The sequence below is a fragment of the Fukomys damarensis genome, unplaced genomic scaffold, assembly GCF_012274545.1.
Source record: "Fukomys damarensis isolate Sample0158 unplaced genomic scaffold, DMR_v1.0_HiC HiC_scaffold_12, whole genome shotgun sequence".
Taxonomy (NCBI): domain Eukaryota; kingdom Metazoa; phylum Chordata; class Mammalia; order Rodentia; family Bathyergidae; genus Fukomys; species Fukomys damarensis.
The window spans coordinates 10,029,584-10,053,210 of NW_022900924.1; the positions used below are offsets into that span (position 1 = coordinate 10,029,584).

The 23,627-nt window shown below is 42.5% G+C and overlaps 1 protein-coding gene across 1 annotated transcript in view; it reads right to left on the bottom strand.

The window, feature by feature from the left end:
* Bicdl1 (BICD family like cargo adaptor 1) overlaps positions 1-23,627 on the bottom strand; it is a 92,305-nt gene that overhangs the window by 9,691 nt on the left and 58,987 nt on the right. Inside the window, exons 3-9 of the mRNA XM_019204511.2 lie at positions 16,718-16,834; positions 15,729-15,740; positions 13,498-13,644; positions 6,727-6,906; positions 5,697-5,915; positions 4,285-4,428; positions 37-167 (exon numbers count right to left, since the gene is read on the bottom strand). Of these exons, the coding sequence (XP_019060056.2) occupies positions 37-167; positions 4,285-4,428; positions 5,697-5,915; positions 6,727-6,906; positions 13,498-13,644; positions 15,729-15,740; positions 16,718-16,834 (950 nt within the window). The remainder of the gene's footprint in view (positions 1-36; positions 168-4,284; positions 4,429-5,696; positions 5,916-6,726; positions 6,907-13,497; positions 13,645-15,728; positions 15,741-16,717; positions 16,835-23,627) is intronic.

Consider the following 23,627-nt stretch of genomic DNA (forward strand, 5'->3'; position numbering starts at 1 on the left):
AAAAAAAAAAAAAACAAAAAGGCCAGGTACACTCACTTTGCGATGGCTTCATCTCGGTCCCTGATGGCCTTCTGAAGCTGCTCCCTTGGCTCTTTGTCCTCCGATGTCACTCTAAGTCGATCCCTCTCCTCTTTCAGTGCAGTCATCTCCACACTCAGCAGGGTCACCTAATGGGAGACCAATGAACGAATGTGGCGATACCATTGCTCCGGACCTAGGCAATTTTCTTCTCCCAGAGGTGAGAAGAAACCCAACAACCCTGAGTGCTTGTGGGAGTGGGCAGGTAGCCCCCGACTGCTGTCCTGATCTGTGGAGGGCCCTCCTCTCCTGAGGAAGGATGCCATGTCCTAGGCTACAGCTCAGGGGCAATGGATCTGAGAGAGCTTCAGCGTTTGACCTGCTGCCACAGGCTGGGTGCCCTCTGTACTCATCACGTGGCACATCATGCCACCTCTTTCATGAGGCTGTACACCCAGGCAGACGACTGAAGGAGATTATTTTTTTTTCAAAGGAGATCATTAATGCCTCAGGGCTCTGAAGTAATTTGTTTTTGGGTAGAGCTTCATGTTTTTTCTCAGCTGTCTTCTAGATGGAACATTGCTATCAGCAGGTCCTTAGATGGCTCCAAAGCCAGGGACCTGGCTTGCATCTCCAACACTATATAGTGCAGCCTAGTTTTCTTTCATTTTTTTCTCATTGGCTCCCCAAATCAAAACCACACGGACTTATACACCTAAATGATGTTATTACCTCTCATTGCAAAATCTGTCACCTTTTCTGTGGTCCATGCCTCAGTAAGTGGTACCATGGCCTACTCAGTCCTGATGCTGACCTGGGAGTCATGCCTGATGGTATCAACCTAGACAGAAAGGACTTCCACCCTTCCACTGCTTAACATGTATTTACTGAAAGCTCTACCCAGGCGACATTTCTGGTTGCAAGCAGTAGAAATTTGCTCTGTGTAATTTAAGAAGAAAGTGAATGCATCAGACAAATCCAATGAAGTGTGCCTCTAGGGTTCCATCACTGTCCACAGTTCACCCCCCACCTCACAGTGCAGTCACTGTGTACATAATGACTGCCAGTGCAGTAAGAAGTATGTTGTATCCATCTGTGCATAACAGAACCTGACTGTGTATAGTGCTTACTCACAAAACTGATTTTGCTAGTTTTTGGATACTTACCACCCAAGCCTAGTCTGATTTAGGGGGGCTTTCATGGTTGCACGAGTAGTGGTGGAGACAGGGCATGGCCTCCTATTAAGGAAGCCAAAGGGAGGCAGGCATTCCTTTGCCTTCGCAGCCTGGGTATGGCTATGTGACCTACACTGGCAGTCACTTCTACCCTCTGCCCTGGGACTGCAGCTCTTGAAGGAGTACGGCAAAGCCACAGGCCAGTGGGGACGATTCACCAGGCCGCATGCTGGTTCTGCTGTCCCCTTCTCCTGGATCTTTTCTGTTTGGGAGCTGAGTTTTCCTACCTTCCTTCAGGTTCATTCTGCATGCAAACATTTAATTCTAATACATTCACTTTCTATTTAAATTACACAGAGCAGATTTCTACTGTTTGCAGTCAGAAGTGTTGCCTGGGTAGAGCTTTCAGTAAGTATGTGTTAAGCAATGGAAAGGTGGGAATTCCTTTTTTCTAGATTGATAGAATCAGGCATGAATTGGGAGGCCGGATCCTGCCCTCTTGTTAAATATTACACTCTGACATTTTTCTAAGGGAAGATCCACCCACACAGGTCGGCTTCCCTTCCCCAAGGGGACTAATGTCACGCCCTCAATGCCCAGGTCTTATCGTCTTCAGAAAGAATGAAAATGAGCAGAGGCCGCAGGCCTAAGGCTGAAGATCAAGCTCTCTAGTCTGAGAGCAGAGCTGCCAGCCAGGGAGCAACCACTCTGAAGTAGCTCAGAGGACACCCGACAACAAAGAAATACAGAAGACAATTCACTGGCATGATGGGTAATGGATTTTGTGCTCTTAGGAATCTGAGAAGGAATGTTGAGGCCTATTGCTTCGCACTGAGGACAGCCCAAAGCCGCAGCTGCCCCGTGGGACCAGGTCAATCGAATAAGGTTTGAAGCCTTGGGGAAGCACAGGCCAACACCTGCAGAAGCCATGGCATGTACATACATCCAGCTCTGAGGCAGATGAGGCGCCCAACCACACCTATCATCAGCAGGTTCTGCATCAGAACCCAAGATAAGAGTGTGGCAGAGCCAGAACTCCTCAGACCAAATGAGCCCTGACATGCGTCTGGCCAGTGTCTCTAACGCTGAGTAAGAGACAGATAAAGCCACATACTGAGCAGCAAAGTCCAACATTTAACACGATCCAGATGGAACTGCAGAAGGACTTAAAACTTGAGTAAACTATAGCTCACCAGCCACTAAAGGGAAAAGAGACTTTATGTTCTCTGAGCCATACATACGTCCCCAAAAATCCTTGCCATGGGGGTTGTGAGGATCAAATGAGATAACATCAGGTGCCCCTCGCACACGGGGTGCACAGCAGATGCCTTACCAGCCTGCACGAGGAATGCCAGCCTACTGGGCTGACTCCAATCTGCACCCTGACTGCTACCCTGGGTTGTCTGGGTGACTTCCACAGGGCAGTTCTGGGGGCTGCAGTGGCAGAGAGGCTTTCGGCTTCGAGCATTCTGGATGAGTCATGGGAGAAGCTCCGTTCTACACTCTACACTGGACATCTGGAAGGAGTCCACAGGAATCCGCCTAAACCAGTTATCAGCCTCACTTCTAAGGAAAGTTCTCTGGAGAGATGGCATCATAAATAGTTCCATATCAGTCTTGTAACAACCAGCACTGTGCTTGTGATCCTCAATGAATGAATATATTTGGGTGAATTTCTAGTTTTATAAATTGGGGACCCCCCCGCCAATGAAAACCCAGTCGGTATTAAAGAGCTGGTAAACAGGTGCTAATTTAAAAAAAGAAAAAAGCAGGGTGTGGTGATGCATATATGTAGTCCTAGCTGTTCAGGAGGCTGAAGCAGGAGAATCGCTTGAGCCCAGAAGTTCAGAGTAAGCCTGGGTAACACAGCTATATGTCATCTCAAAACAAAATGACAATAAAAACTTTAAAAATAAGTAAAATTTTAATTAATACAAAGAACTTCTAGATCCAGTTTTCCTTAAATTTTATTTCTCTAGTTTGGAAGGTCTATTCCTAAATGTGAATTGCTCTCCCTGGCCAATAAACACTTGAGGATTTTGGAGTTTAGGCAAGAGAATGTCTTTGGCTACTCTCTAGGGTTTGGCCAGGAGCAAGCCATATCTCTGAATAACTTTTCATCCTTGTTCCCTGATCCCTCACCAGAGAGTACAGTGAAGGCTGTAGGTGAGCATCCCAATATCGTACAAGAGAACTGCATTAGGAAGACTACTGGGAAGACTTAAAAAAAAAAAAAAAAAAAAAAAGAGTTTATTCTTATAAAGGTATCATAAGTGTAAGATACTGACTGAAGCAAAAGCCAGACTCCACTTGCTTTCTGGTGTTCTTCCAGCTGCCATCACCAAGGACAGAAACCTAAACATAGTGTAGTAAAAAAGAAGAGCCTCTATGCAACTCCTAGTACAGACTTTAGAAGCTCCTTTCTGGGTGGGTCTACTCCTAAGTCTTTTTTTTAAGAGACATGCTATGCACTTCAGGCTGGCCTTGAACTCACAAGGTAGAGCCCAGGTTGGCCTTGAACTTGTACAATTCCTTCCTCGGCCTCCCAAGTGCTGGAATTAAAGGTGTGTGCCATCACCCCTGGTTGCTCCTAAGTCTTTAAAAATTTTTCAGATCAGAATACATCTGACTTCTCCAGTGATCACAAGAGAGATGGCAATCATGATCAAACATGAAAGGACCCTGAGGTTAGCAGTTCAGTTCTCTAAAGCTGAAAAGCAGGCTCACAGAGGCGACAGTGCTTACAAAGAGGGAATGGCCCTGTAAAGATAATTCTTCTGTGCTTTGCCAACTTCCTTGCCCAGGAGCTGTTGGAAATATATCTAGAAGTAGCCTGAAAGCTGTGGCTTTCAGTTGTCAGTATCTACCAGCCAGCTAACTTTTGGCTCTGCAGCATGTCACTGGATGATCTGTGTCCTTGCCAATCTTCCTCTGGAATAAATGAGGGTATCTTCACTTGGAGACACCCAGGACCTCTGAACTTTGGACCACAGTCCCCGGAGGACTTGATGCAGAGCCATGTCTCACATGTAAGTTGAGTAAAGCCACACACGTACATTCCCTGCACTGGGCTGAAGATGGGCGTGCTCACCTGGCTGTGGAGTCGCTGCAGCTCTTCTAGGCTTTGCCTCAGTTTACCCCTCTCTCCCTCCATGAGCTCCCTCAGGGCTCTTGAGTCCTCACTGGTCTGCCTTATCTGTTCTTCTAAGGAGTCATCCTCAATTCTCCGGGAGCTCTGACAGCAAAAAGAGGAGTCAGTCAGACATGGAGAGCGCACGGATAGGCAGGAGTGAGAGGTGGTCAGTGAGGGTGGGGTAGGAAGGTGACAGGGAAGGAGAAGGGAGAGATGGCAGGGGAGGGGAGGACAAAAGGAGAGATGAAGAAAAAAAAAGGAAGAGAGCAAAGGAGGAAGAAATGAGACAAAGGGAGGAGAAAGGGTAGTGGGTAGAGATTCTCAAGCTCAATTTCATCCTCCAAAGGATAGCTTGAAGTTTATTTTGTGGTCATTTCAGCCTTGGGCACATGGCCCTGGATAGCTCCCCTCTCCCCCCGTGACCCAACCTTTGCACTGTAGCACGTTCCCCAAACCAACACAGAACAGACAGAAACCACACTTTTCCAGGGCAGTCTGAACTACATAGTGAGGCCCTGTCTCAAAAAATGAAACAAAACAAACAGAAAAAGAAACAACCACACTTCAACTTATTTCATTCAATACAGACAGAGAGAGAGACAACTATTCTGGAGGAGAATGAAACTTAGAAAGAAATTACTGTCTGGGAACTGGGTATGTGAAGCTGTCAATGTTTTTTTTTTTCCTTCCTGGTACCAAGGACCAAACTAAGGATCTTGTGCTCGCGAGGCAGGTGTGGTGCCACTGAGCTAAATCCCCAGCCCAGGATAACTGGGTATGTGAATGGAAAGTAAGTCAGGGAGAAATCTGTCATGAAACTGGAAGAAATTCCAGTCTGCCCAGGGTACTACAGGAACATCCTTCTTCCCCAAATGCCACAGCTGGAATTCCAAGAGGCCCTTTCCCTTGGTCTTCCCTCAACTTCCTGTAATCACTTCTATTCTTTAGGCAGAATTTAGGTCTTTTAAGTTTGCCTATTCATAGCTTACCCCTCCACTAGGAAGAAAAAGGCTACAGAATGTGATCTGCAGTGTTTTGCCAGACACCTATTTCTCTACTTAGTTTCTAAGGAAAAGTCCTTGAACTTGAGGTTACCAGTGTCCATTCATAATTATAGAGAAAAGGACTGTGTTTGTGCCTTGGTGTCTGCAGGAAGGTGACCTTGGAACCAGCATTCCTGGCACTGGGACCCTCTACCTGATCAATCACTGGTGTTCGGTGTTCTCAAATATAAATGAGAACTCAGGAGGAATTCTGGCAGATACATGATAAGGCTCCAGTTTGAGGTTAACCTCCCCCACTGCACTAGGTTTCAACCTCCTACTAGCCAGGTCTGGTGGGGTCAGGCCCTTCTCTAAGTGGCCTCTTACCATGGGCTCCATACCATCCACAATGCTCTGTATCAGTCTCTTGAGCTCATTGAGAGCAGTGCGCAAGCTACCGGCTGGCACATCCTTGGCGGATGAGGTTTCTGAAGATTCGTCCATAGAGGAGTCTGTGGACACTGCTGAGTCGGCACTGTCATTTCCTCGAAGGTGTGAGCAGAGATAGCGGACCTGGCAGTAGGCTTCCCAGAGCTGCAGTCTCAGCTGTGTCACAAAGAATTATTCTAGGTTATGGATTTTATGGAAGACGTGGCGATCTTTGTCTAGTATCTAGCGCAAAATACAGAGACCTAAGATACCAGTTCTAGGAGAAATAATGCTACTTATTTTGGGCCCAGTACATCTGTACATCTATCTGGACTCTCAATTCTTATTCTCCCTGCTCTCTAGCCCCTTAAAAAGAAATGGGAAAGATTTATTGAGAGAAATGATACACTCAAGAGGGGAGTGGCCAGTGCTCAAAGGAATGAGGCACACAAAACTGGAAGCCAGGAAGTAGGAAATAGGAATAGCTGCTGAGAGACAGAAGGGGTCCCAAGTGGGTTGCCCTCCAGCTCCTTCTAAAGTGTTTCTTTACTACAGAATGTTTCTTTCATTAAAGTCAGAGAATTATTAGGGGAATATATAGATATGAGAAGTATGAAAAGCATAAAACAAAGCCAATTAAATGGTAAAAATGAGTCATAAATGTTCCAAACTCTGAAAGAAAGCACAAGGAATGAAGCTGACTGGTAGTCAACAAACATGTCCCAGAGGCATGGGGCATGAGTGGGGAGGATGAAGCTCTGTGCCTGTCACTGTCTTCTGGGTGCTCTGTTCAGATGAAGAGCAGGGCTGGAGGGCTAACGACAGCTTTGATCAGGGTCTGCCTTGTATCATTCCAGTCAGCAGGCTGAGGGACTCAGGCAGATATAGAGCCACGACCTTCACCAGGAAGCAATGGAGTGCCAGGGTGGACAATGGGCCCAGGCACTGTGAGGCCACTTCCCCTGCCAGATGACAGGGATGTCAGCACCTGCTCTCTCTCTTGCTCCAGCTCCTCAGCCTCCATGCTCTGCTCTATCTCTGACAGGAGGGACGTGCTGGTGGCGGCAGAGCTCTGTAGACTCCTCTCCTCAGTGAGCTCGTCCACCTTCATCTGCAGCTGCCGGAAGGAGAGCCGCACCTCCTGGAGCTCTAGCTGGCTCTGGTGCAGCTTCAAGGAGAGAGAACAAATGCTAGTGAGGTTCACCCAAGCCAAACCAGCCAGCAGTGCCCAGAACTTAACTTGCTTCTATACCTGCACTTACAAAAAGCAGAGGGGGAGGAACATGTCAGACTGCAATAGGGGATACAGTCAGCAAAACCCAGATCTGGGAAGTTCAAGATGTACAACTCCATTTCTTAAATAAATTTCAAGAAAAAAGGGTAAAGGTGGAGCCTAGAGATTAAAAGAGACTCAAGAAGCCTATCAACCAATTACAATGTGTAAATCTATTTTACTTTGTATCTTTGTTTCAATTTTTTTTTTTTTTTTTTTTTTTTTTTTTGTACCAGGGATTGAATTTAGGACCTTGTGAGATGGAGGCACAGTGCCACTGGGCTAAATCCCTGGCCCCTTACTTTGTATCCTGAGTCAAACAAAAATATTTTTTAAATCCATGATAAAAGATGACTGAAAATTTTAACACTGAGTTTTTGATGATGTTAAAGACATACTGTTAATTTTTTAGGTGTAATAGAATTATGGTTACATTAAAACAATTTTTTTCTAGAGAAACTTAAAAAATTTATTACATGTAACATAATATTTTTCAATGTTGCTTTTATGATTGCTTTTCAAAAATGAAAACAGTGAATAGTACTATCAAAGGACAAAATTACAACTATTTAGTTTAAAGGCCTTCATTGGTTTTATTCTCAATTTTAGAATCAGGCAACACTTCATTCCATAAAATAGAACAAGTGTTCCCTAAAGATATTTAATTTACAGATGAACTTACTAAAATTCTGAGATATACTTTCAATAGAAGAAAGGAAATGAATGTTCCCGAAGGGCAGGTCTATGTGAAATCCTCCATAATGAAAAATTAGCACCCCCTTCTCAATTAAGATACCATTATGGCTAAGATAAAGAAAACATTTTAAATGATAATATCAAGTGTTGATGAAGATATGGAATAATAAGAACCCTCACTGCTGGTGAGAGTGGAAAATGTGCAAACATTTTGGAAAAGTATGTGGTGGCTTCTAGTAGTTAAACACAAACCTATCCTGTGATCCAGCAATTCATTCTTCAGTGCACAATTTCCCTTGCCCCTCAAGTGAAATGAAAACAAAAGACACACACAGGATATTCATTATAGCCACAAATGGGAAAGAATCCAAATAATAATAAAAATCACAAATCATGGCACATCCCTATGTTTGAATACTATGCAGCAATAAAAAGACTATGCTGTTATTACGTGATGTTACTACTCACAACATTACTGAATTTCATATATAACATGTTGAGCAAAAGCCTGTCTTAAAAATAAAGGGGTAGGCCAGTGGTGGCGGACCTATGGCATGCATGCCTCAGAAAGCTCTAAAAGGCTCGCTATTACCGGCCTAGGCATATGGCTCAGTGACAGCACCTCTAGGTTCAATCCCCAGTACCAAGTGTGTGTAGAGGTTTTTTTTTTTTCCCCTTCAAATAAAAAAGCATTTCTTGGGTAATATTTGTTCCATTAAAGAGAGAGGGGATTGGGCCAGGGATTTAGCTCAGTGGTTCTGCCACCTGCCTCACAAACATAAGGTCCTCAGTTCAGTCCCTGGTATATATAAAAAAAGAGAGAGAGAGTTAGCTCTGGTTCCTGCAGCGATGCAGAGACCACAGGGTGGCTGGCAGCAACTCTGAGCTCTAGTTCTGATGGAGAAAGCAGATTGCTCTGCAAAGTCTTCGGCTAATCCTAAATATGCTCTGGGAGCCTCATCTTCACTGTCAGTGCCAGGAAACAGTTAAAAAATGGCAGTAAAGGCCCAAAAGAGCTATGACTCACAAGGGTTTGGAGCCTGGCTGCTCAGTGAACAAAAATGGCACTGGCAAGCCTGCTCTGGGTGCCTCCCCTTGGTCAGCAATACCTGTGGTCCAGTGGGAATTTCTCCAGCCCCAGTTCTGAGTAAAGTCAAAAAAAAAAAAAAAAATTAGGGTTACAGGGTGGAGGCACTCCTAGGAAGCATTTGGCACAATTACAAGTGGCACATTAAAGTGGCAAAATGCTTTACAATTATTTTCTTGACAACTCAATATATATATCTCAGCAGGAGAAATTGCACACTGATACGTTATGTACTAGACAAAATTAGTTCAATTACTCATGCACACTCAAAGGTGCTTAATTATTATTATTATTATTTTTTTTCTTTTTATTGAGGTTATTGGTGCAATCTAGGTATACAAATACAGTTACATTCATCATTGGGATTCTGTACCTTTACATAATAGGTCTTGATTCTCATTTTTCCCCTTGTCCCTGCCCTCCATTCACCCCCTCCTCCCCTCCCCATTTACAAACACTTTATTTCCATTTTTTCAGTTTCTCATACTTTTTTTCCTCTCCCTTATTACCTTTCCCCCACCCTTCCCACTTTCCTTACACCTTTAGCTCTTTACTTCCTATTTCACATTATTAATTGTCTCATTAGGATCCTGTGTACTAGTATAGTTTTTCACACCAAAGAAATTATTCGCTATTTCAGTTAAAGAAATCTCTGTATGAACATTAAAAATAGGGAATCCTAAAATAAAACTAAAAAGGAAAGTAAAAGAGAAAAGGCAATGATGTAACATCAAAATAATCCTTAATTCTGGAGATGAAGATGGTCCCTGAACATATTTAAATTGCTTCTCGCTCTTATAGTCTTATCTTATTCTTTTTTCATTATTTAGAGAATACTTTATTAGTTTCTGTACTCGAACCCTCACAGATATGACCTTACATATTTAGTATGATGTGTTACCCCTGTACACATGGAAAAAAAAAAAATTAACATTTCTAGACCAACATGGTTGTCCATTTCTGTACAATGCCAAGTTAACACAGTAAATTGGGATGACTTTTTCCAAAGTTGGCAGCACCGTTAAAGTTGCCCAAAATTCAATTTATATATATATGTGTGTGTATGGTGATATACATACATACATATATATATGTGTGTGTGTGTGTGTATATATATATATATACACACACACACACACACACACACATATATGTATATATATACATATATATATATATGTATATATATACAAAGACTAATAATAGTATGTTATGCATCGATAGCAGAAACAGCTTTTCCAGGTTCTGCAGTCATCTGAACAAAATTATAGACATTCGGCACATTCCATTAAAAACAAAAAAACAAAGAAAAGAATAATATCCAGACAACAGCCAAGTTCTGTTGCTGCTGTGGTACCTGGCAAAAGGTGCTTAATTATAAAAGCAAAAGAATAAATGATAAGGAGGGGCCTCACTTCCCGGTCAGTGCCTGATTCACCACCCAGAATGACATGTGCAGAAAAACCAAACCAGGGAAAAGTTCATTTACTCTATAAACTCTCTACAAGAAATATCACCCTTTGTACAACAAAGATGATACTATGTATGAAGAGAGACGGCACTCGACTGTATAGTAGATGATGTTTAAATTCACAATATATAGCTGAGCAAAAGTAGGAGCGCTCATCTCATCTGACAGTTGAGAGCTGTATGTGATTTGCTTAGTGGTATGCCATTTGTGTTGGGGCAGACTACACCTCAGGTCATTGCCTCACAGTAAGTGAGCCTGTACTCTGGTAGTGAAATCCGACCACTGCGCATGAAAGATGCTTGGCTGGGTGTGCTGCACGTCTATAATCCTAGCTACATGGAAGGCTGAGGCAGGAGGATCCCAAGTCTGAGGTTAATCCTGGGCAATTTATTTTAAACTAAATTTTATTTTATCCCATTTCCCTCTTCTCCTCATACCCCTTTCCCCCCCTTCCTATGTACAAAAGCTTTGTTTCCATTATTTCCTTATTTCCTTCTATTCTCACTTTTTTTTTCCTTGTATCCTGGGCAATTTAGCAAGAATGTCTCAAAAAGGGTTGAGGATGTACCTCAGTGGTATAGCCTTAGTAGTATATGTAAGGTCCTGAGTTTAGTCCCTAGTTCTATAAAACAAAACAAAAAAAAGCCCAGCTAAGTATGAAACAGGACAGTGAAGTGGCCCACACAGGATACTATCAATATCTTTTTTTTTTTTTTGGTACAGGGGATTGAACTAGGGACCTAGTGCTTGCAAGGCATGTGGTGGCACCACTGAACTAAATCAGTAAAATACTTGATATAAACTAGTCAATAAATAACTTTTAATCCTCATTTGGAGGCCTGAAAAAAGTCCAAGTTGGATTTGATCAGTAGTTTAAAATGCTTTGACAGCAGGTCTCATAGTAACACAGATTAGAGAGAGACAGAGAGAGACAGGGAGGGAGGGAGGAAGAGAGAAATATATTTCAAGGTCACTGGCTCAGTATTTCACAAATCTGGTTTAAGACTTCTCCGTGCTACCTTAGAAAGCTACAATTTTTATTTCTAAATAAAATTTCAGTATAGGCCATTTCATTAACAGACATGGCAGGGCTTCTTGGAAGACACCGTTAACTACTGGAAACTTAGTTTCTTTTGCGTAAACAAAAGTAACAGAATCACAGTTAAGAAAGATGAGAATTCAGCCCGTAAGTATAGATCTTCCGAGCTGTGAGAACTGTCAGACTGGCTACAGGCACTCAGCTGAGGCACACCCTTGCACTCCTGCAGCCAGCTGGAAGACAGCGGGCATGCAGAGTGAGGACTGTGTGGGGTCTGACAGGATTCTTGCAGCTGTAAGCACAAGCCCACTGTACCTGTTAGTACCCTGTGGCCCACACTGGCCCTGGCTACTTCCCATCAGCTCCAAGTCCTCAATTACAGATCTGAAGCACAGCCTTTGCAATTTGTGAATTCATGCTAGACCGAAAGTTTCTTTTTGGCAAGGGCTGTTTTTCTATTTTTCTGTAGTTCTTTTCCCTTTCCTTTCCACGTCTATCTCAGTAACCCCCAGGAGTGCTTTGTGGGATAACAAATGCTGTTAAATACTGACTTCTAGGGACAAGTGGACAGCAAGTAAGTCAAGTGGGAGAGTTCTAGTCTCAATTCTACCAGGAATGATTCATTTTCCCTAAGCCTCAATGTTAGGAACTATATGAAAGCACTCTGTCCCCTGTAGAGAGGCATACAATGTTCACTATTATTATCATCAATCTGGAAAAACAAGCAAACGCCATTTTGAAAACTGCTGTGGGGCTTTAGGCAATACAAATACCACTTGCTTTTTTCTTGGTACTGGGGATTGAACTCAGGTCCTTGCACTTTCGAGGCAGGGAGAACCACTGAGCTAAATCCCCAACCCTTTCTTTTATTTTTTTTTTTTTAGGACTGGAGATTGAACTCAGAACCTATGCAGTAAGTTACATCCTCAGCCCTTAAAAAAAACAAACTCTTGAGACAGGATCTCACTTAATTGGCTCAGGCTGGGCTTGAACTTGCAATCCTCTTGCCTCAGCCTCTCAGAGTGCTTGGATTATAGTGATATATCACAAGGCCTGGCTAAACTTTTTTCCTTGATGCTGAGGTTTGAATCCTGGGCCTCATGTATAGGCAAGTGCTCTATTACTGAGCTACACCCTGCTGCATTTTCTATTCAACATTTGCCGAGGACCTACTACATTATCAACTGGAGAAGGAAAACAGAGGGAGAAAAGCTGCTAGCTGTCCCCCAGAGGGGCACAACTCAGTTGGCAAATTAGCTGATGGTGTCGGTGACAAATGGTATTAGCCTAAGACACTGTTTCCTCACCTCACACTCTAGGGCTTCCCTAGGAGCCTAGTGGTGCCCTCTGTAGCCTAGTCTTGGACCAGGGAACCACATGGTGGTACCTGAGTGTTACATGGCCAACAACTCTACCCAAATGACACTGTGGGAGTACAGTGCATCCTGCCATGCGGAAAGAGATCCAGTACACCCTTAGTGTCTGGTCCCAGGTCAGCCCAGCAAAGCACCCTGGTAGCAGATGCTACACCCTATTTCTGGGAAGGCTGAGAGTGATTATCTTTTTGTTTGGGGGTGTGTTTCTCCTTAAGTGTAAGCCTAGGAATTCAGTTGAAGCCTGGTGGCAGTTCCAAAAAGGACAAATATGACTATGAAGCAATTTCCTTTATGGAGGCAAAAAGACTAATTAAGCTGAAAAAGGGCTCAGACCGTGTCTTTTCTGGCAACTGGTAAAAGCAGGATATGTCTTGCTGTGTTCAGTGGGGAGCTTCCTGGTTTCTGTTCTATGCCAGCCAACTAAACCCCTCCACCTAGAAAAGCAGCAGCAGAGAGTGCTGCTGTGAGATGAGAACAGAGAGCCCCAAGTTCCCTCCAAAATCTAGCAGATTTTTATAAATGCCAGGTGGCCAGAATGACACCCCCCAGTGTTCCAGCCATGTTAATAGCCCAGAAAAAAACCGTGTGGAACTTTTCAAGGACCAGTGGCTCAGAATGCATGGGAGGAATTTGTGGGTAATGATATGTTTCACTGGCTATGGGTAAATCAGTACATCCCTGGGAGATTCGTAACAGGTCCATGGTGAGACCTGAGCATCACCCATTCCTGACCAACCCCAGTGGAGGCTTTCCCTTTCTGGCTAAGTGCTCCTATTGTCTGGCTTTAGTCCTGCAGGACAGCATCTCTGTCTAGTACCTGTAAGTCTTTGTCATGGCCTTGCCTCTCCAGAATCAGCACTCGGTCCTGCAGCTCTTCCACAGTGCCTTGCAGCAGGTCATTTTCCTCTAAGGTGGCACTGAGACGATGCTCCAGCTCCCGTTTCCGATCCGACAGCATCTTGATCTGAAAGGCCACAGGGGTGGTGCGAAGTTACACCTGAGCTGACTCGTAAGAAGAGCACTTAGTCCCTGATTGGGAGGCACGTATCTCTAAGTATTGTGCCCAGGGACTTAGGGCTACCCATCTCAGAGAGAGGAGCTGTGCAATCTTGGGCTGAAGGGAAAACCACTCCCTTCTAGGAAGCTGTCTGGGAAGAGGTAGGAGTCAGCTGTGGGGAAGCTGGAATGTGGACTGCCAGGCAGAGGAAGGGATGGTTAGTGCTCTGGAAATTCCAGAGATAAGACAGAGACGGCCCCACCTTGCCTGCCCTCAGTGTTACCTCAGCCCCAAGGTTTTTTGGGGGGGTTGGTAGGGAGGTGGTGTTGGCTTGCTACTCTTTTTTCCCCAGTTATGAGCGTGAGAAAGTGCCCATGCAGTCCTCTGGAGCCTTGTATTTTTGTGCTTTCAGGCCCTCTTCTGTCCTCCTCCCACGGCTGGCCCTTCTGGTGCTAAAGGGTACAGGTACAGCTCACACCCAGGGCTCCAAGGTAATGGAGGAATTAGCAGGGTACAGAAGGCAAAGCAGTACCTGTATCAACGTGTACCCTGGGAAGGAGCAGGCCAGGGACTATGGGAACAACTCACTTTACTCAGAGCAACTTTTTTTTTGTTTTGTAAAGGAGGAAAGGTTTATTTTGTGAAGGTTTCAGGGCAGCAGGGCAGAGAATTGCTCAGGGTGTAGCAGGTAGGAAGGAGAGAGAGAGGGAGGGAGGGAGAGAGGGAAGGTGAGAGAGAGAGAGGGAAGGTGAGAGAGAGAGGGAGGGAGGGAGAGAGGGAAGGAAGAGAGAGAGAGGGAGGGAGAGGGGGAAGGTGAGAGAGAGAGAGGGAAGGTGAGAGAGAGAGGGAGGGAGGGAGAGAGGGAAGGTGGGAGAGAGAGTGAGCGAGCAACTTTTCTTGAGCAGATTTGTGAATTCTCTCCTTTTATTAAAAAGGTTGATCTGTTTGCACACTGAGTACCCTAGCCATTCTCAAGATATACGCATCTCCTTGTTGGAAAGTCTGCCTGCTCTCTCTGGTGTCAGAAAATGGAGAAGATGCATAGTTTTCTCAGGCTGTCACGTTTGCAGGAAGAAACTGAGCCAGTGCTCCCAAAGCCAGAAATGCTTCACCTACAGCACTGCCTTGCACAGGGGCTATAGATAGCCTTCCCAAAGGTACTGGATTTGGGGGTAACTTTTGGGGCCCTGCAGGTTCCCTAGCTCCATTTATCAGTTCCCTGCTGGACTGATTCCTTATCCCACTGCATGGCTGGTCTCTAGTCCAGCCTGGAGAATGATGCCCAAGGTTTTTATTTGGATAAGTTCTGGGGATCAACTTCAGAGTTTGTCCAGGGGAGACTCTGAAATGAATAGCCTGTTCTAGGTCCTCTGAGAGCCACCTCTTTCTGCTTCTTGGTCGTTCCCACTCTGCACTAGAACTCCACTCCAGAGGGCACAGATCTTCCTTGGCTACTGATTCATCAGATAGGATGCTGTCCTGGGGAAATGAGGTATGTGGCCTTTGGCCAGAGAGATCACATGTCTGGATAAACAAAGAAATCTCTCAAGTGTGCACCTGGGTAAGAGACCAAACTCAGCAAGCTCCCTTTGTGAATTAACCAGAGTTAACCAGGTGAAGGGAATTCTCACTATAGTTCATTTTCATTTAAATAACCTCTGACTTTTAAATTCTCTTTCCCATGGATCATCTTTGTTTCCCAAGTTTCACTCGGTAAAGTAGTGAGGTAACATGATTATGATATACAAATGACCCTTAACAAACTTAGAAGTTCAGAGTTACATGAAGTAATTTATTTGAAAGGAGCAATTTCAGAGCTTGGCCTTTGAAAGCAGCACTATTCCTGGGTAAAGTGAGGAACTGGTATTAGGCTATCAACTCTCACTCCACCTCTATACCCTGAAACTTGTGACCAAATCTGGCAACAAACATTCCCGGGAATAACTTGTTCATGAGGGTCTAGAAAAATGAACAGGTAGAGGAAAGACAAGTCATGCACACAAATGGTCAAAGACAGGCATGCCAAACCTACCGGAACAAATTTTACTTACTTCAAGAACCTGCTGCTCAACAGCAGCAGGAATTCCAAGGGAAAAGAGGATGGAAGGAAATGCGGAGGCAGAAGAAAAGAGAAGATATTGACAGACTTTAGGAAAAACATCCTCAGTGACTTACAAAGCAGGAAAGCAGCTGAGGTTTCTCAAGCCTGATCACATGACTAATTCCTCAGCCACAGTGAGGGGCTCTTCTGTCCCTAGACTGTCCCTCAAAATCTGACTTAGCCAAGGGGACGAGGGGCCCTTGGAATATTAGGTGTAAGCCCTCAGCCTGGTTCAGCTGATGATATGTTCTTTGTCCCACTTCCCCCAAGACTGGATGCTGTTTCCCAGCTCACTCAGGGCCACAGACCCTGGCTGCCATGTTCTGCACTCATGATGCAAGGATCATACCAAGTACCTTCCACGTCATAACCCACCAAATCTTCACAGAAGCCCCATGAAGTGAAATGTCTACTGGTCTTATTTTATTTGTTTGTTTGTTTGGTACCGGGGATTGAACTCAGGATTTTGCATTTGCGAGGCAGGAGGTGGAACCACTGCGCTAAGTTGGTCTTATTTTAGAGGTGAGAATAACATATCCTACTAGTGCTTACTGAATTGGACCTAAGAGGAAGGAGACAGAAGAATGTAGAAAGGAAGATGCCTTTCCCGAACTTTTATGTAGGGTTGGCAAGCATATTTTTACAGAGATTAACATATTCAGTAAAATGGAGGTCATTCATGATTTTAACACCTTCAGGAGTAACTTTGAGATTTTTTATTTTTCCAGACAACAGACTACCCAGAGAAATAAGAATCAAGTGTTCCTCATTTAGTTTCTCACAGCAATATCTCTCTTTGGCAATTTTAGTCCCTTTTATATACAGCAGATTCTCATTTCCTGGTTCACAGAGCTCCTTATCCAATGATGCAGAGTAGTGCATCCAAGAAAAAAAAAAAAAGTGCTTCCCCTCCAAGTGCTGCCACGCAGGCAGGCTCACCTCAGCCTGAAGACTCTCGAGACGGATGATGTGCTGGTTGGTTGATGAGTTTTTCTCCCGAAAATCTTCTCTGAGGGCATGGACCTGCATGGAGAGTTGTCTCTCAACTTCTGATGCCTGCAACAGAGGAAACCTTCACAGTTGAGTCAGGGGTATGCAAAGAAGGTCTCTTAAGATACCTGCCTTCATTTCTTGAGTACTCCTTTGCACTTGGCATTCTATAAGGAGTTCAGGATGAGATGTTGGTTTCCTACCCATGATCTATTTATTCTCTACAGCCAAAATGGGACACATTCCCGCCCAACTTCCATTTTAAGCTACTCTCTCTAGGGCTGATGCCACCAACGTGTGGTAACAGGTCCAGGAAATACACCTAGCTCTCTCAAGTTAGTTATCAAAGGGCTGGGGGTTTAGCTGCCTGCCTCACAAATGCAAGGTCCCAGGGTCCCAAGTTAGATCCCCGGTACCCCCCCGCAAAAAAGTTAGCTGTTGCTTTATTTGTTTGTTTTGAGACGGAGTCTCACTATGTAGTTCAGGCGGGTCTTAAACTTACTAAGTAGCCCAGGCTGGTCTCAAACTCACCTCCATCCTAGTACTTTCAGCTTCCTGAGTGCTGGGATTACAGGTTTGCGCCACCATGACCAGCTAGTTATTATTATTGTGCATACAGCAGAAGCTCAGCAAGTATTTACTAAATTGAGAGAAAGTCTTGGTATTTTATATGAAGGAGTATGACAGAGATCCCTCCTGCTATAGTAATTCTTCTCCCCTCAATTTCCTAATAAGTTGGTCTCAGGCAAATCTTTTTTTTTTTTTTGGGTACCGGGGATTGAATTCGGGTCTTTGCGCTCAAATCATCTTTATCTGCATTTCTCACTTCCACTCAACATGGGCAGTATTTGAAATTCCATCATGTCTGTTAAGATTTTGGCCAACTGTTCCTCAAGTACATTTCTGGCTCAGTGGCTCCTTTCCCACCCACTCCATTTAATCTTCCTTGTCACAGGGAAGACAACCTCAGAAGGAAGGCTCTCTAGAAGTCGCTTAAACTTTAGGTTCTTCCTGTGGGCCCAGATTAGCCTGCTGCAGAGAGGCCTGCATGCCATCCTGCAGACTGGAGAGACCTAGAGAATTAAAGAACTGCCTTAGTGAACTTTTTTGAGGCAGCACGTGGTCATTAAGCTTTACAGGTAGGTTCGTGGGAGAGATCACCATGTACTGGAATGGTTAGGAACAGCTTTTGGAGGAGGTGGGATGGTGATAATATTGAAATGGTTGGCTAGCTGTTCAATGAGGCTCTCTCTATAATGGTTATAAGCTCCAGTAGTTCTTTTTATTGTCAAGTACTCTGTAAACAATTATCTATTTTTAGAAAAAAAAGTGAAAATAGAAGAAAAATAGAAACAAAGTTTTTGTACATAGCGAGGGGAGGTGCTAAGGGGGGAATGGGATAAAACTTATTAATTAAAAAACAAAAAACAACAACAAAAAAACTATTGTCCATCTTTGGTTTTTGGTTCCGCAGATTCAACAAACGTTGTCTTACTAGATAGTCATATATAAGTCTTACTCTACAGTTTTATTTTTTAAACAATAACAAAACACAAAATTAAATCAAATCATCTTTTACATTCCAAATTTAATTATCAGATACCACTAGCTTCTTTAGATTTCCCAGTGTAACATACTAGCCAGTCATTATCGCCTAAAAAAGCATTAGTAATATTCACTGAGTGTTTACTATGTGCCGTGAACTTTCAGTGCATTACCTCCACTTCACCTCCAATTTACTGATGAGAGGATATGCTCAGGAAAGTGGAGAACCCACCTGAGATCTCAGCAACAGGACCAGGATGGTAAACTCTGGGCTTCTTACCCTCATAAAAGGACTGTAACACTGTCTTCTTGAACTTTGAAATAGTTTTTGTTATTTCCATTTCTAACCACTGAACAAACTGTACATAAATCCTATTTAGCAAGCCCCTTTCCCCCCTTCCCTGGGCAGTACTGGGGCTTGGACCCAGGGCCTCTGCACTGAGCTAAATTTTCAGCCCCCCCACCCACTTTATTTCTTATTTTGAGACAGCGCCTCCCTAAGGCACCGAGTTCCTCAGGCTGGGCTCATTTTTGTGATCTTCCTGCCTTACCCTACCAGTGTGCCGGTATTACAGGTATGTGACACCACATTTCAGCTTCCTCTTTAACAATAAGTAATTTTATTTCAGATCCTTGAAATCTCTTCTAATGGAACGGAGGGTCCGCTGGTAATACTCCTTCTCCTATGCTAGTTTTGCTGCCGGTACTGAATTTAACTGACTTGGAAATGTGTAGATGATGTCTACAAGCAGATAATACCTGCTTCTTTTGCTTTTTAAAAAAGAAAAAACAACTGGTCAAACATTCAGACTGGCAAGCATGGAGTAACTTAGGTAGTTAAGGTTACTCCTGGCATCACCCCCTTGACACAGGTCAAGAAAACATTCAGAGGTACTCAGAATTCATTACGGGTATGTGTTACAAATGCTTTCTGATCAAAGTATCAGGAAGCACATACCCAGTGGTGGAACCACTGAGCTAAATTGCAGGCCCTTAAATTTTTTTTCTTTAATAAAAGTACCAACTGTTCAGAATAAACAATTAAGGAGAACTAAAGAATTAAAATGAAAATTAGCCCCTATATACCTTAGTCATTAGCACCACTCTCTTTTTTGAGACAGGGTCTCACTATGTAGTTGAGACTGACCTGGAGCTCATTATGTAGCTCAGGCTGGTCTCAAACTCACAGGGATCCTCCTGCCTCAGCCTCCCAAGTGCTGGGATTATAGGCGTGCGCCACCATGCCAGGCTAGCACCATTCTTGAGAGGCAGTCACTATCAGAATTCTTTCTAGAAAGTTTTTATTCATGTCTAAGTATCTGAACACTACCTAAAAAACTTGCCTTCAAAAATACATATATTAAGGGGAAAAAAATGAGAACCAAGACCTGTCATGTGAAGGTACAGGATCCCAGGAATGAATGTAACCGTATTGTATACCTAGGCTGTACCAATAAACTCATAATATATGTATTAAAAAATGCATATATTAGCTGGGCATGATGGTGCACACCTGTAATGCCAGAACTTGGGAGGCAGCAGGGTCACTGTGAGTTTCATATCAACCTGGGCTATCTAGTGAGTTCCACTCCACATCAGAATACACATTATTCTTAGCTGAACATGGGAAGTTTTCCAAAACAGACCATATACTAGCTCACAGAACATGCTTAAGTAAATGTAAAGGAATTGAAATTATCCCATACATATTATAAGACTATAGTGCAATGAAATTGGAAATCAAAACACAAGAACTTCATAAATACATGAAAATTAAATAACACTCTCCTAAACAACCAACGGGTCACAGATGAAATTAAAGAAGAAATCAGAGTTTCTACAATTAAATAACGCCTATACAACATACTAGAACTTATGGGACACAACAAAAATAGTGCTATGAGGGAAACTGATAGCAGTGAATTTTCCTATCACGCAAACAAAATGGGTTCAAATAAGCAACCTAATGTTGAACCTCAAGCTTCCAGAAAAAGAACAGCAAGTCAAGCTCAAAGCTTGTATGAGGGAGGAAATTATAAAGATCAGAGCAAAAATTAATACAATGGAGAATAAGAAAATACAAAGAATCAATGAATCAAAGAGTCAGCACTTTGAAAGATTAAAAAAATTGATAAACCCTTAGCCAACCTTACCCAAAAAAGGAAAGACTTAAATCCACGCAATTAGGAATGAAAAGGGTGAAATCACAACAGATCCTGCAGAGATCCTGAAGATCATCAATACCTACTTTGAGAATTTGTATTCTAATAAGATGGAAAATACAGAAGAAATGGACATATTGCTAGATACATATGAATTACCAAAGCTGAATCCAAGTAGATAGTACAATTCTAAATAACCCAGTATCAAAGAAATTGAAAACATAATAAAATGTTTACCAACAAAGAAAAGCTTAGGTACTGATGGTTTCACTGCTGATTCCACAAGAAAATTAGAGAAGATCTAATGCCGGCTTTTTTCCACTCTTTAATGAAATAGAAAGGGAAGCAATACTCCAAAAATCATTCATGGAAGCAAGTATTACCTTGATACCAAAACCAGAGAAGGATCTAACCAAAAAAAGAAAACTACAGGCCAGTCTCCCTAATGAACACAGATTAAAAAATCCTCAATAAGACAATGGCAAACAGAATGCAGCAAATCATCAAATAGATTATACATCATGACCAAGTAGGATTCATCCCAGGGATGCACCCAGGAATGCAGGGATGGTTCAAAATAGGCAACTCAAAAATGTAATATAACATATTAACAGAGCCAAAGACAAATATCACATGATCATCTCATCAGATGCAGAAAAAGCATGTGACAAAGTCCAATGCCCACTCATGATAAAAACCCTATAGAAAAGCCATCTACGACAAACCAAGAGCCAACATAATACTAATATGTCAAAATCGGAAAGCTTTCACTCTAAAATCAGAACAAGATAAGGATGTCCACTATCACCACTCCTATTCAGCATGGTTCTGGAAACATTAGCCAGAGCAATTAGATAAGAGAAAGAAATAAAAGGAATAAAGATAGGAAAGGAAGAAGTTAAACTATTATTATTTGCATATGACATGATATTCTACATAGAACACCCCAAAAACTCCACCAAATTACTTCTAGATTTAATAACCAAATTCAGTAGCGTAGAGGGATACAAAGTCAACACTCAAAAATCAAGAGCTTTCCTGCACAGGAATAACAAAGTCACTGAGAGAAATTAGGGAAATAACACCTTTCACAATAGCATCCCCAAAAAATAAATACCTAGGAATCAATCTAATGAAGAAAGTAAAAGACCTTTACATGGAAGAGACTATCAGCCACTTTATCTTTGACAAAGAAGCCAAACAGCTTCACTGGAAGAAAGCCTCTTTAATAGTGCTTAAAAAACAGGCTTTCCATATGTTGAAGATTAAAACTAGACCCATATCTTTCATCATGCACTAAATTCAAAGCAAAATAGATCAAAGATCTAAATATTAAAACAGAAACACTAAATTCCATATGGTGAAAGTTATGTACATCTAAAATATACCAATAAATATTTTCTTTCAAAAAAAGTTAAAATAGTTTTGTAAGTTTGAATATTCTACATTAAGTATGTATTATCTCTTCTTTCATGCAAAAATTTTTCCATGACACAATCGATTCATTTAAGCATGCTTTTGGCTAGAGGTTTTGCTATTTTAATTTGGAAAAATGAAGTCATTTCCACTTTTTAAAAATAGGTAAATTTATTCAGGGCATTGTGGTGCATGCCTATAATCCCAGTAGGATGAGGCAGGAGAACTGGTATGAGCTCAAGGCCAGCCTAAGCTACACAGTGAGACCCTATGTTTTAAAAAAAAGGAAATTCTTAACACATGAACCTAGGGAGAAAGGCTAAAAAATATTTTTTTGTTAACATCAAATGTAGACCAGGAATTTATGTATAATAAGGCTGGGGAGAATGCTCCAATAATTAGAATAAACTTTAGAAAAGTGAAGCTTAGAAAGACTGGGGGCCACATGCTTCAAAAACTTTCAATTTTGGGCTGGGGATTTGGCTCAGTGGTGCCACCGCCTGCCTTCTTATAAGTGCAAGGTCCTGAGTTCGATACTGAGTACCAAAAACACAAACAAACAAAAAACCCCCAAACCTTTCCTTTTTGAAAATGTACACAGTGAGACCCTTATCTCAAACAAAGAGAATGTAGTTTTGTGTCCTTGTGAGAGGTTAAAAAAAGGTGTCTTCATCTTTAAGACGCTGGAGTTGAGGTGAACACTCATGAAACAGTCAATGTAGAGCATGGAATAATATAGTATTTGTATAACCTGGCAGGTGTAGAAGTACATAAATAACTCATGATAAAATATGGCAGTTGTATTAAGAGAATAAACAAAGTACATAGCTGTATGACCTTAAGAAATTAAACTATATCTAGTTTTCCTGAGAAAGGCAGTGATTAAGAAAGCTACCTTTCCAGCTATACCAGCATTAAAATGAAATAATGTATATCAAATTTTTAGCATAGGCTAAATGTCTAAGCCATTACAGATATTTATTTTTTGAGACAGGGTCTCTGTGATTCAGGATGCCCTTGAACTATGTTTTTTTTTGGTGCTGGGGATTGAACTTGGGACCTTGCACTTGTGAGGCAGGTGGCAGAACCTCTGAGCTAAACCCCTGGCCCATTACTAAATAACCCAGGTTGGCCTCAAGCTTTGTGGCAATCCTCCTGCTTCAGCCTTCTGAGTGCTACAATTACAGGTGTGTAAATCACACCCACCATAGATATTATTATTTATGATAAGTAAAAACTTTGAATAGAATACGGACATTTCTTCAAAGGAAAATACACAATTCAGGTTGAAACCTTGGGAGACCATCTGGTTCCAACCTGTAATTTTGCAGGTGATAAAAGTGAAGTATGGTCAACAAAGTTCGGCCTGTTAGGATATGGAGTGAATGAGCGAGGATCAGGATCCTGCCCAAGAACACAGAGGTAGTTAGCTTTTTCCCATTTCAGTTTCTATTTTATTCTCTTTTATTTGTCAAAAACAAAACCACACACTGGATGATTTTTAGGGACATCAAAAAGTTCCCTTAGCATGAGGAAAGTCTGATGCCACTAAGAATGTTTACAGCTCATGCGAGGCAATGGCTGACAAAACTGATGTGTACTGACAGTCTTGTTTACAGCAGGATGTATAAAAGACACTGACATTTAAAAGGTATACGCCCTGTAGACATGGGCTATGTCTAATTTTGTTTTATTTGAGCTAACTTCAAATTAGAGCACAATAACCATTTTGTTAC